This window comes from Hesperophylax consimilis, chromosome 5, assembly GCF_061612785.1.
Source record: "Hesperophylax consimilis isolate HC1 chromosome 5, BYU_Hcon_1.0, whole genome shotgun sequence".
NCBI classification, from domain to species: domain Eukaryota; kingdom Metazoa; phylum Arthropoda; class Insecta; order Trichoptera; family Limnephilidae; genus Hesperophylax; species Hesperophylax consimilis.
This window is the reverse complement of record NC_142840.1, coordinates 22,076,002-22,088,864: the sequence shown is the minus strand read 5'-3', so window position 1 is coordinate 22,088,864 and position 12,863 is coordinate 22,076,002. Positions and strand designations below refer to the sequence as shown.

At 35.4% G+C, this 12,863-nt stretch overlaps 1 protein-coding gene across 3 annotated transcripts in view; it reads left to right on the top strand.

Annotated features, from left to right (window-relative positions):
* LOC149423641 (tyrosine-protein phosphatase 10D-like) overlaps positions 1-12,863 on the top strand; it is a 111,390-nt gene that overhangs the window by 53,568 nt on the left and 44,959 nt on the right. For all 3 annotated transcript variants that reach the window (XR_016302204.1, XR_016302203.1, XM_089631695.1), the window contains exon 2: positions 9,815-10,061. Coding sequence is in view for 1 of the 3 variants with exons in the window: in XM_089631695.1 (XP_089487821.1) it covers positions 9,815-10,061 (247 nt within the window). In the remaining 2 variants the exon portion in view is untranslated. The remainder of the gene's footprint in view (positions 1-9,814; positions 10,062-12,863) is intronic.

The following is a 12,863-nucleotide window of genomic DNA, read 5'->3' as shown; positions in this document are numbered from 1 at the left end:
TAAACGCCTGGGGTCTCAAAAGTTGCGTATGATCCGTAGCTATTCGAAAACGTAAAAATAAATTAAATTGGTGTTCACTATTAGCTCGCTAAAATGGCCGGAAGTTTTGAAAAAAATTTGATTTCGTGATTTGGGAAAAAAATAAAACAATGGGTCCATATTTTATATTTTGTAGCACACTTAATTTTATTTCCATAACTGCAGTACAAAGAACGAAAAATAAATATTTTTTTAAACATATGTGATGTGTTGGTTAAAAATATAAAAGGGAAAAATAACACTTTTTATGGTTAAATTCAAGATACTAAACAATAACGTACAACCACATTTTTGACCAAAATACAACGAACAAAAAATAATGGATGCTCAAAATTGAATGATAACATATTGTTAAAACAGTAATTACTTAAAATCTTGCTTTGAATTAAAATTTGGCATTATGTTTCTTGAAAGTTGCTTGGCGTGAATATAACCTTTTCTAGCATTGTAACCAGCAACAGAAGACGCCTCTGTGGTCAACTTCACACACCTTTCCACTGATTGTGTGTGGCAAGGAAATTTAGGAAAATCGAACCTTTTTACATTTCCTTCATCACACAATTTGAGTAATTCGTCCGTTTTTACGTTGGTCAGGAGTGGAGGTTCTGTCAGAATTAAATCTGTGGCCTGCCAGTCAATTTATTCTATGTAGCTATTGCAGTTTAAATTAATTTTTGGAATTATGAACTCTCTCACTCATGAAGTTTGAAGGGCCCTATATTTAATGATCCTTCTACATCCTAGCTCCCTTATACATTTATTGTCATCGGTTAACATTGATAGAATAATGTTTTCCGGGTGTGCAAAATATGCGTTCCTCTGAATCACGGGGTCGACAATAGCTTTCAATTCTCCTGAAAGATATCTGGAAATGCTAACCATTTTCCAGAGATTACGGGCTCCATCTATCTAAGACCTATTGCACTTTATGGTAAACCATGTTGGAGCATAAACTCTCACAATAAAGGTGGCCAATATCTGCAAATTTTCTGTTGAGTTTTCCGTTGCAACATATCGTAATATTCTGTTTGCAGTTGTTAGCCACCTGGCATGAGACATTTTCCCTGGTTGTTTCCTAGCCAAATCTACAGTTATCATACCTTTTGACACAGCCAGACATATATTATATAAATAATTTTGGTCCGTGCTTAATTTTTCTGTTATATTTTCCGGTATGGATGATTGAATGGGAACAAACCGAATAATTTTAACGTTCTCACAATTTTTTAAGTTTCTTCCGATTGGTCCCGAGAAAGCTACAGGTCCGCTAGTCGGTCCATCTAATGAAGATAGCAGATGTCGTAATGATAGTTCATTGGCGTGCAGCTGGCAGATAAGCCATTGCAATGGCTTTCCAAGTCTCTGTTCCATTCTTGAAATGATTCCATTTTTCCGGCCAGTGTTTGTATTTGTTCCGTCACAACGAACTGCAACAATTTTCTCCATTTGACGATTTTCCTCTTCCAAAAGAGAACATATGGCATTAGCAGTACCAGATGATGGCGTAGCGTGTCCGAGATACACTGATCCTGGCTCCTGCACAAGCGTTATGTGTCAACTTTTATTCGTCGATAAAATTTTCTTCCTTTCTTGATAATAAACATTGCTTTGTCCTTGCGCCCATCTAAAAATAAACCTTCGATATTTGTCAATTTACGGCTATTTAATAACATATCTCTAGTTTGCTTTCTAGCTCTTCATAATCTACTATGATCTATAACGAAAGATGGACCAGCTTCATTTACATCTTTTAAAACCGCAGAAGCAATGGCAGCTGCTGCTCTGTGTGATACGCCGTATCGATCACAAATTTGAGATAACTTCGTCAAGGGATTCTTCATCTTCGAATATTGTATATTTTGAGGAGATAATGTATCATGAGCCACTGCAGATTGATGATCATCACTTAGCGCTGGTTCCTCATCAGAATCTGAAAAACTGTTGGAAAGAAGCGGAAGAAGAGAAGATGGTTTTTCTAAAGGTCGTGACTTATTCGGATTTACAATCCTTTGCGCCCTTGTATATTTTTTACGAAGTTTTTGCGTAGTGTTGAAATCGATATTTCCCATAATCAATTATCTTTGACTACGTTGATAAATCCAATAATTGAAAATTAAAGCAAACTAAATGGCAATGGAAAACGTTTTAGTGGATTTTTATCATTTTTTTTGTTAATTTCGGTATTCTTGTAGATTTACTTGCATTAATAAAATTGATTTTTTTATTTAATTTTTGTCAACTATACGCAGTTTTTAATAATAAACAAACGTTAAAAGGTAAAATTATTGTGAAAAAAATATTAATTACCATTATTTAAAAATACATGTTTTAGGTTTTTTTTCTGTTTTTCAATGCATTTTAGCGAGCTAATAACCATTTTTAAAAAAATAATTTTAAATGTAGTTCTCATTTTCTTTGTAAGACGCAACTTTTGAGACATCAGGCGTTTCTGAATTCAAAAGTTGAAACAATTGACACACCCTACTGTATAATCACCTCCCGTCATTAGTACGCTTTACCCCTGGACACCCTGTTTAAAATAGTGTGATTTGGTAACTTACATTACAAAAAATATAGACCGTAGAAATGTAAACCAATGATGAATATGAAACCGCTAGCGAATCCAGTATACACTGTCAGAATGAAAAAAATACATGTAGTTACTGGTAAACAGTTACAAAAAAGAAGACACCAAATAAATATGCAAATTTATGACTAATTTCAACAGACAATACCTATAATATATAGATGTCATCCGTGACAAGTAAAAATATATTTTTGGAAAAAAATGTAATCTTTTGGACATGTTTAAAAAAAGAAACAGCGCTATCTGTTATTATTTTTCTATCTAAAAAAACAGGCACAGCCACATCAATGCGTGGTGGGTACAGCTAGTTATTCGTAAATTCAAAATTTCAGTATTATTATTAATTATGTTAATTTAATTTAATTTTATATTGTAAAATGTTGATTTTCATACCTATCAATAGTTACCCTGTTTGTACTTGTTACTTATTCCACGTAAAAGCCGTAAAAAGGCGTTACTAAATGATAAATAAAATTTAGAATCTATACGTTTCTTGGAGTTGGTTAACCCTTCCAGCGTATTAGGGTCATATATGACCAGGCGTCCATATTTTATGCAAGTATTTTTTATCTTTTTTCACGCGGAAATACTCTCAGTTTGCCTCAAATATTTTTACCGGATGCCAAAAAATAATACCCTACAATAGCCAAAATGAATATTTCATCAATAATTCAATTCACAGTTACAGTTTTCTCACAAATTCCCCAAATAAAACTAAAGTGTTTTCGAAATATCGAGTTTTCAATTTGTCATGTTTGATATTAAAATGTGATTATTTATAAATAGTAATGTTAATTTTAAATGCGTACACCGGAAAGATTATTTCATCTAGTTTCTAAAACAGTATTTGTTTTTACGGAAAATTAAAAAATAAGACTATATAGCGCATTTGAAAATTTCAATCGGAAGTGTTGAAAGTACTGAAGGGTTAAACTAGTTTTGGGGACACGATCTTGAGTACTTCCTCTGACTTGACTTCTGGTAGTTGGAATTTATGATCCGGCATGACCTTAAAAACGCATTTTATACGAATTATATGAATTTTAATAAATTAATATGTAAATTAGTCTGTCGTACATTACAATATCTTGACAGCTAAACATAATTAACGTTATCATTATTATTTATTATGACAGTTGAATCAAGGCGGGCTCTGATACGTATTATCGTGTGCATTTTTTAAATATCGCCCTATCTGTGAACTCGCTGCTGCCATGGCGGCTGCTAACTGCTGGATTATAAATATTATTTCACATTTAATATGCATATATTTTTTTAATTGAATACCGCACAAAGGTCTGGACTGTCTGGAGTCAGTGAGATAATGGCTTTCTCAATAAATTGGGGTATATTGCGAGGCTGAAGGGAGGAAAGAAGGGAAGAGATGGGAAGAGAAGCTTATGGGAAGCAGTACGACAGATATCGTCAGTTGCCTACTACCGTCAAGGTTAAATTTCCCACCGTACCAGCTAATGTCTGCCTTAGTATTGACACTACTTGTCAAGATTGTCCAGTGATGTCTTGTCGCAGATATCGTGATGTATCATTATTAATTATTATATATCGTTTGATATGGCGTATCTAAATCTTTATCAAAAATTCGAGTAAGTATATAAGGATTGTGACAAATTATCGATACTGGGTAGAGACCCAGAGAGACGCGTGTGATATGATTTCTCATAAAACTAAGTACCGTGAAATTGGTTTAAATTCATTGTAGAAAACGTGATTCACCGTCTGCGCGTATTGGCGTATTTGCCGACCAAAAGCATTGAAATCGACAGCATTCGACACTACGTTCCATTTAAGCAACACTCACCTCTACTTTCTAAACTTGTCTTCTAAGAAAAAAATGCGTAACTAGCAAAATAAGTTTAGTGTTGATAATAACATTGAATATTTTTTCTTGGATAGAACTTTATTGCGCGTCTATTTTTTTCGTTTGCGTCGATGTCTTATCCGTGAACAGAGAACAACAGAGGTTTAAAAAAATATTTTTATGATGTCAACTTTATGTAGCGCCGTTCAGCGATTGAATCACTAATTCTTCAATGGAATGATCTAGACAACAGTTATTCATTGGTTTCATTCATGAATTCGATATAGTCGGTGCGCCTGGGCACGCGATAGCTATATGGATCGGACGGGGTTGTTCGAACTTCCAATCACTATAAACTATTAGGCATATTACGAGGACTATTAATGTAATTTAGTCATGCTTGTTCGCGTTGAAAGGCTCGCCCGTCCAATCGGAACACTCAAATTATTTTTTTTTAATTTGGCAATCTTAGTTGTTAAACACACGTTGAAATAAAAATAATAATTAGGATAGTGAAATTAATTCAATAACAAAATAAATACTTTAAAAAATCGTACACATAAAACTGCCAAGCTGCTGGTCGGCAGACCAAGAAATTCTTCAGCGGGATGATCTAGACTAGTTATTCGTTGGTTTCATTTGTGTACTCGTTTTTTTCTCATCTACTAATCGACCCCTATCGTAAGAAACCATTTCCGTAAGTTTTACAAAAAAAATTGTTCACTATTTGTTCCAAGAGGCGCACCGAAAGACCAATTTTTTTAAGGCTTAATAAATGTCTATTCTCACTACAAAGTAGTTTCATCTATGTATTCGATGACGTAGGGTTTGTTGTATTGGAATCCTAGACTATTTGGCGACCCGCATATGAAACTAGCACGTTTTTAAACACATTTTGCTGTATCTTATATATTGTCTTATCAATCTACCATACGTAATATATGTATATCTAAATATAAATCCGCCCGCCACAGGCCTTCTCTTTATACATATAAGTAGAAGATAGATATATATTATGTATAGACACCGGCGGGCGGCGGTACTTTTGATTTTTTATACCAATCTACAGTTTTATTCCGAGAGTGGTGAAATTTTGCGCACTTATTAAAAAAAAGAGGAAGGTCACTGTCTACATGAGATAAAAACCAACCAATCCCCCCTATCCCACACCTTAAAGCAGAAATTAGAGACTTGAAGAAATTTTGCACGTTTCAAATAAGAGGAAAATTATTATTGTATACATCTGATTCTGGGCAACGCCGGAAGTTTCAGGTAATGCTTACATGATTTTAAAGACTCACAATGAATGCTCTAGTCTAGAAGCTAAAAAATAAAATATAATGTTAAGATTAAGTAAAGCCCGCAAGATTGATGAGTAACTAATATTACCTGAGCGATTGTGCACAAAACATGGCTATTGTTGGCCAACCTCCTGTTAAACCTTGATATGCCTCGTCCTAACGATAAGATCTGCATTGTTAACTAGTCTGGTCTGTCCTCTCTTATTATATCTCTTCTGCTTTTCTATTATACTCGTGTAAACTGTAAACACGGACTATTTATGTCTAAAGGAGGAGCCAACCAATACTACAAGGTTTACTTTACTTTGCGAGACGTTGGATCTTTTCTTCTGAACGAATGTTAAAGAAACCTCAGTAATGAGGAATGAATTCTTTAGGCCTCGTCCAGGGGCATCCGGATGAAACACACATTCACACAGACGACTGTGCTTTATTAGTGTCAGTGCAGTATATACATTACCAGTCCTGTATTTATATACGGTGTCCGGGAACCCGTAGTACAAGCGGGAAACTGGTGATTCTTCATCACATTTAGAGTATATTTTTTATTTATTTGAGCTTTCGTTTACGAGTAAATCCAGTTCAAAGTAGGAACTTTTTAAGTCCGTTTTTAATGCCTTTAAATGCTTTGAAGCATATACCCGGCTCCAAAAGCGTTTTTTAACCCCTTAGTTTTTTTTTTTAACATTATTTCTGGCTTTCACCCTTCAAGGGTGTTCTTGGACATCATTTAAAATTATTGAGAAATGAAAGGTGAATTTAAATATTAATTTTATTTAAATGGGCAAATTTCAAAATTATAATGAAAATTGGAGTCGAGTTCAGACTTAGAAGAGATGAGATGTTGAATGGAGGGGAGGCAATTTTAGATAAGGCTTGATAGAAGAGAGTTAAAAACCCCTTAGTTAAAAAGGAAAAAAACGGTAAAACGAAAATAAAATTGAAATGATCCGATCGATAAACAAATGTTTTTTTGGGTTCTCTGTGTAATGTAAATTCAACAGTTTCCCGCTTGTACTAAGAGTTTCCTGACACCGTGTAAGAAAGTGTGAGGCATACTTTTATGTGAATACCTACCGCACAAGAGTTCGAACTGCTCCCAAATATCTGTTGACCAGCGGGACTATGGAATAACCAATTGGGGGTATGCTAGGGAATGGGGAAAGGAAGTAGATGGCAATAGGAAGGTTGGAAAGTACCTGACCAACCACGGCTAAAGCCATTTCATGCAATGTTTCGCTTATGCATGGTCGTCTTTCACCAGGGCCTCGATTCTCGACGAAGTGATTCCACTCGAACAACGAGTTGTTGGACCCACTCGTCGTGAATGACTTTTAACGTTTGGCGTATTTTTTTTTTTTAAGTCGGAGGCGGTTTACTTACGTTACCCGCGAGCACTTAGGCCATAGGCCCATTGTACTATCTCCCATTTTACCTCATTCCCTAGCCAGTAACCCGGTCCCTTTTATGAAGTTCACCAGGGCTGTCATTGGATATGTGGCGATGTCTTCTGGTTCCACACTGTGTCTTCCCAGGTATCTGAGCCTTATTCCCAGCAGAGCGGGACATTGGCACCATAGGTGAATTGGAGTCTGTTTGGCGTATGTAAGTATGTTCCTTCGACGATACTCAAGAATAAGAGCGTCGACCAATGTACTTTCGACGGCAATTTCGAGCTGCTTGGATTGGAGAATCGATACCCAGGGGGATACCACCTACTATAGGTAGTATCTGTTATATTTATACAAAACTGATAGAAGAATGACAGATGCTCTTGAAATTTTTTTAAAGAAATATTTGTGCATTTTTCATTTTACAAATCAAAGTAGATAGTACCTACATTTTCAAAACATTTTGACAATACAGAATCCACGATATTATATTATTTCTATAACCGACTTGACGTTAATCTTGTCTAACCTACTTTTATTTTGTATAGTAGGTACGCATAGTCGGCATTGGTTGTATAGTATTTTCCACTCTGTATCATTATTTGCCTATACAAAGAGGATAGAACGTGTCATATCTTGATGTTGACCTATGTTTTTTCACACGTTCGACAGCTGACGTTAAGTGCATGCCTACATAATCTATCACGTATCATTGTCGTGTTGTTACTTTCCCTTTGATTTTACGGTAAAAAGTGGAATATTACTATCTAAATTATTCGTTAACTATCTATTTTTGTTCATTGCATGCATATCAGAATCGACCGTGAATACTCGTACAATACAAAATTTCAAACTAATTTCGTAAACAGTATGATTAAAATTGTTGCTCCATACTTTCGTCGTAGTCTCATACTTATTTGCAATTATCTGCAATAATTATTATTATATAATCTCAGAAATAAGTTTTTTGCTAATACTAAGTAGGTACCTATGGCCTGCTTATCCGACGAAACGTGAGAAATAAATTCTTCGTGCCAATGAATTGGTCAATGATATAATCTATTACATAGTGTCTGCTTTTGAAACGAAAATATTAAATAAAAGTGTATTACGTACATATGTACCATCTCGTTTTATTTAACTTCATCATCAGGGTGGCGACACATTACGCTATTTATTTATACTGGGTTTTTACAGACGATCTCACTTACCTGTGAACAATCCAGTTATAATAACTCTTTTAATACACAAATAGGTACAAAGAATACAAAAATCGACTCAGACATGGGATACATTAATTTTCATACATCTAAATAAAGATTAAAATATAAAACAAATTCAGTTCCCCAATTGATCTGATCCCCTCTCCTGGGGAAGATTATAGCGTAGTGTGACACCTCAACATATAATCTGTATAGACCACTCCCAAATAAGCGTTGATGCGTACAGCGTAGTGTATATTAGGCCTTACTCGTTGCTTACGGTAAACTTACATCTCAAACAATCAAATTTAGATTGTTGTTAGGGGAAACACTATTTAATTATCGTGGCATTTACTGAGAGGCAGATGAAACGCCACACATTTATGCTTAGACTCGAAATTCCCTTGTTCATTCACGTTCCTACACAGTGCGCGAATCCAATCGGAGCGGATTAGAACTCTGCTCCAGTTAAGTATAACCACTGAATAGTTTAGTGTAACTAACGATTAACGTCAGTAATATTCAGATTCGTGAATTCAATTAGTATACCCTAAATAAACCCTAAGGATGTTAATAGTTAATACTTCGGTTGGAAAACTTCTTTTAAGTACTCGTCTTTTATGAATTATTACCTCACTTATGATTCACTTCAACAGTTAGGACGGGTTGTTTCGGAAAATTTGAACAATTCATCAAATTTCAACGTTCATTTTCGGGTTCTGTGAAAGATTTATTCAAGTTCTGTTTTTATATCATTGTAGGCTAGTTGCTTGACAAAACTGAAATAAAAACAGAACTTGAAAAAGTCTTTCACAGAACTTGAAAATGAACGTTGAAATTTGATGAATTGTTCAGATTCTCCGAAACAACCCGTCCTTAGTAACGCAGTGGTCCAAAATTCCTTGTCCTCTGAAGTGCTGTGGTCTCACCCAGGCATTGAGGGTTCAATCCTCTGCTTGCTATGTCATTGTACAAGCAATATTTTCACACTATAATGATGGATGTTGTAGAAATTCAGATATTGTCAAGTTATTCTTAATCCGGTAATAAATGTATTTTTTGGGATTACTTTCCGTCCCCCTGTAAGAATAATACGTAATCCTGCCAGTCCTTTCTTGGTGCGTTCGCTGGACGTCCAAACCATGCGTCCTTTACTTAATCTTAATAATAATTTCGGCGGCTGTCCGCTGTCCAGGACCGCTACTTCTTTGGTCCGAAGTTAATTCTTTGACTTAACGAATGACTGTTATTCAAGGCTGAGTACAGGCCTTGGCGCTCGACGGATTTTCTTGACATGACATTTTTTGTGTTATTTTGCGACAAGATAAACAGAGTAATTTTGACTATTTTTAACGGTAAAGTTTACTTAGCGACAGCACTGACTTTTTAATTTGACGGTCTTGCTGTTGTTGGCATGTCTTAATTTGCCCCGCGAAATTGCTTACTCTAAAGTGTTATCTTTCTTCTTGTTTCAGACATGTTCGTGCGCAGATCTGGTGATCGAGATCCCCGGCAACCTGGGCCAGGAGGGTTCGTACTACCGCCTGGACTACCACCCCCCGCGCGGTCACCCCCCGCCAAACACCACTATCGCTTCCAAGGACATCGGGGATGTCATACAGTTCTCCCAAGGGCTGCCCGGGACTAAGTACGACTTCTGGTTGTATTACTCGAATGCTACTGTCAGTGAGCATCCGACGTGGTCGGCTTCCATAACAACAGGTAACACTATACTATTTCTCTTCTGATTCTTAATTTTTTGTTATTATTTTTTTCTTTATGCAGCGTACAGAGTTCAATTATTACAGATGTACTTATCAACAGACTTTTCCGTTTTTTGGATTTTTTTATCGTCAAGCCGACTAGAGTACGTGACAAGTGTCACGTGATCGAGTCAGTGCCATCGAGCAATGACAGCTCGCAAATGGCGGCGGTTGTCGTTGATACTCGTTGTTACTGCGTGTTGTTGTACCACAAGCATCAAACATACTAACTTCGGTTTTCTGTGCGTCCCGTGAAATCTGGTTCAAAGGAACTCAAATTTGCTTTGAATTTAAGTGCCATTTTCAGTATTGCCTATAGTATAATATTCTAACAAATTGTTTGTGTTGTCTTTTTTGTAAAATTGAAACATTAATATCCATGTATAAACAAAGTGATCAGACTATTAAAAAGTGAAGTTTACTTACCGACAGCTCTGACTTCGTAATTTGGGTGTCGCGTACCCAGGCCTGTACTCTAGTCGGCATTGTCATGCATTCGTCTATCGTCATGCTTTCGTCTACCTTTGCTTATAATGTCCAAGGTTCACGGTTCACGGTTCTTCAGAATAGGATGGTTTTACTATAATATAGTAGTCACCAACAATCGGTCGTTTCAGTAAAAAGTAGTTAGTAGTAAGAATTCATTTTAAAAATCGTTTTCTAAACGCACTGGAAAATTTGAAAGTGAATTCAGTTCAAGGCGATGCGCCATTTCGTGTAACAATAACACTACTTATTTAGAAGGCGATAAGTTTTAAATTCCCGCTTACCATCAGCAACCCGTTTTGATCTATGCAAGAAAATACTTCGCTAAAAGGTGTGTTTTATTTTATTTTTCACGCACAAATATTGTATTGTATTTTAAATGTTTTACAATTATTTTCTAAAGAACGTAATTTACCATATTATACAATAAAACCATAACCGAGAAGGGATTCATAAGTAGGAGATCTACTCTACTCGATTCTTCTCGCTGTATTAATTAAAGCATCTAAAATATTTATAAGCGATCAAATTTTTAAGAGGAAGCTACAAGCCAAAAATGTGTATATTCTTGGTATACCTTATATCGTAGGTAATAGGCATTAAAATCGCTTGACAAACGGGGTCTGGAAACGTTCGATTTCAAGCAAAAAACCGATTTTTATTTATTTTAAAAATAAATTTATAAGAAAGCAAAAAAGTTAATCAAGTGAAACTGTCACAGATAATCTTAGCTATAATACTGTATTTTTAAAGTTGTTTCCTTTATGCGTTCATACATTTCTATTGAAAATATATATTTTTTAGTAGTTTGCATTTATATTTTTTATTGAGTCATTTTTATTTTATTTGTATTCTACTCAAGCGAAGCGATAGGAAAACCTTCAATTTATCTAAATCATATTTTTTGGTATTCATAATGTACATCAATTCGTTGTAAAGATTTATCAAATTAGTGATTTGGCATTAAGCTTCGCCACTGAAAACACATGATTTTGCATTCGTTACGTCAATTCGTAGTGCTTCGCCTTAAATGGAATTATTCTACGATTTATCGGCTTCAGTTTTTGAAATAGGTAGCTTCTAAAAACGCAATAAATGCATCTGTTTTATTATAGGCTTTTATGTATTTTTTGTTCATCTTCAGAAAATACACTAACGTTATTGTAGATGTAATGTGCCTGTATCGCTGGGGAATTCTGTGTTGTGAGCAGGCACAATACAATATTATAATTAAAATAAAATAAATTCAACAGAAAGGTAATAGAAATAATACAACTTTATACCTACTTGGTTTTGTTGGTTACAAGTTTTGCTTATAAAGGTTTAAAAAAAGATCGTCCATGTTTCATCGTCTTGGCTGGTGACTCAAGACTAGTGTCCAGTTTATATTAGCGTATTATTAGTTGTGTTCTGACTAGGGAATGCAATCCCGGTATACCGAAATACCGAGATCCCGCAGACATTTTGCGGGACTAATCTCGGTCGAAAATTTTGCGGGATCCCGCTGGACTGGCGGGATTTAAGCTTCTACAACTGCATCGACGTCCAGTTCTTCCACATCGGCTCATTGTGAACCTCAACCATCAACTTTGGCAAAGAAGCATAAAATCACTGACCATTTTTCAAGCGAAAACAATGCCGTCGAAAAGAGGGTATCACGAATGGTGTCTAAAGATGGTTTACCATTCCGAGTTTTCTGTACGTCGTCGGATTTGCGAGATCTTTTTAAAGCCGGGGGTTTTAACTTACCAACATCGTCTAATTCAATCAAATTAATGGTTATGAATTACGGCAAGACACTAAAAATGATGGTTATTCAAGATCTTTTAAAGCTGAAAGAGAGCAACTACAGATTTACCCTCACTTACTCTGAATTACTTCGAGTCCGGTGGAAAAAGGCACATACATACCTTCAATTCACTTACAATGCGCTAATGACTATTGTGCCAACCAGCGTGGAAGCTGAACGAGCTTTTTCAGCCGCTGTCTACCTTGTGTCCAATATCAGAAGCCGTTTATCAGATGACACAATTAATACTTTAACTTTTTTACGAAGCTATTTCCAAAATAATGTTTAATTAAACTTATGATGCTCATTGTACAAGAATATTGTTTATCGTGTGAACGTTATTATTTAAATTTAAGTTTCAGTTCAGTTTCAGTTTCAGTGCCGGCAATCCGGGCGTTTATTTTATTTTCATTTGTGTACATAGATTTCTTTTACCCATCTCACTAGACAAAGTCTGTTCCGAGGCGGGTATGTTATGTAAATTTA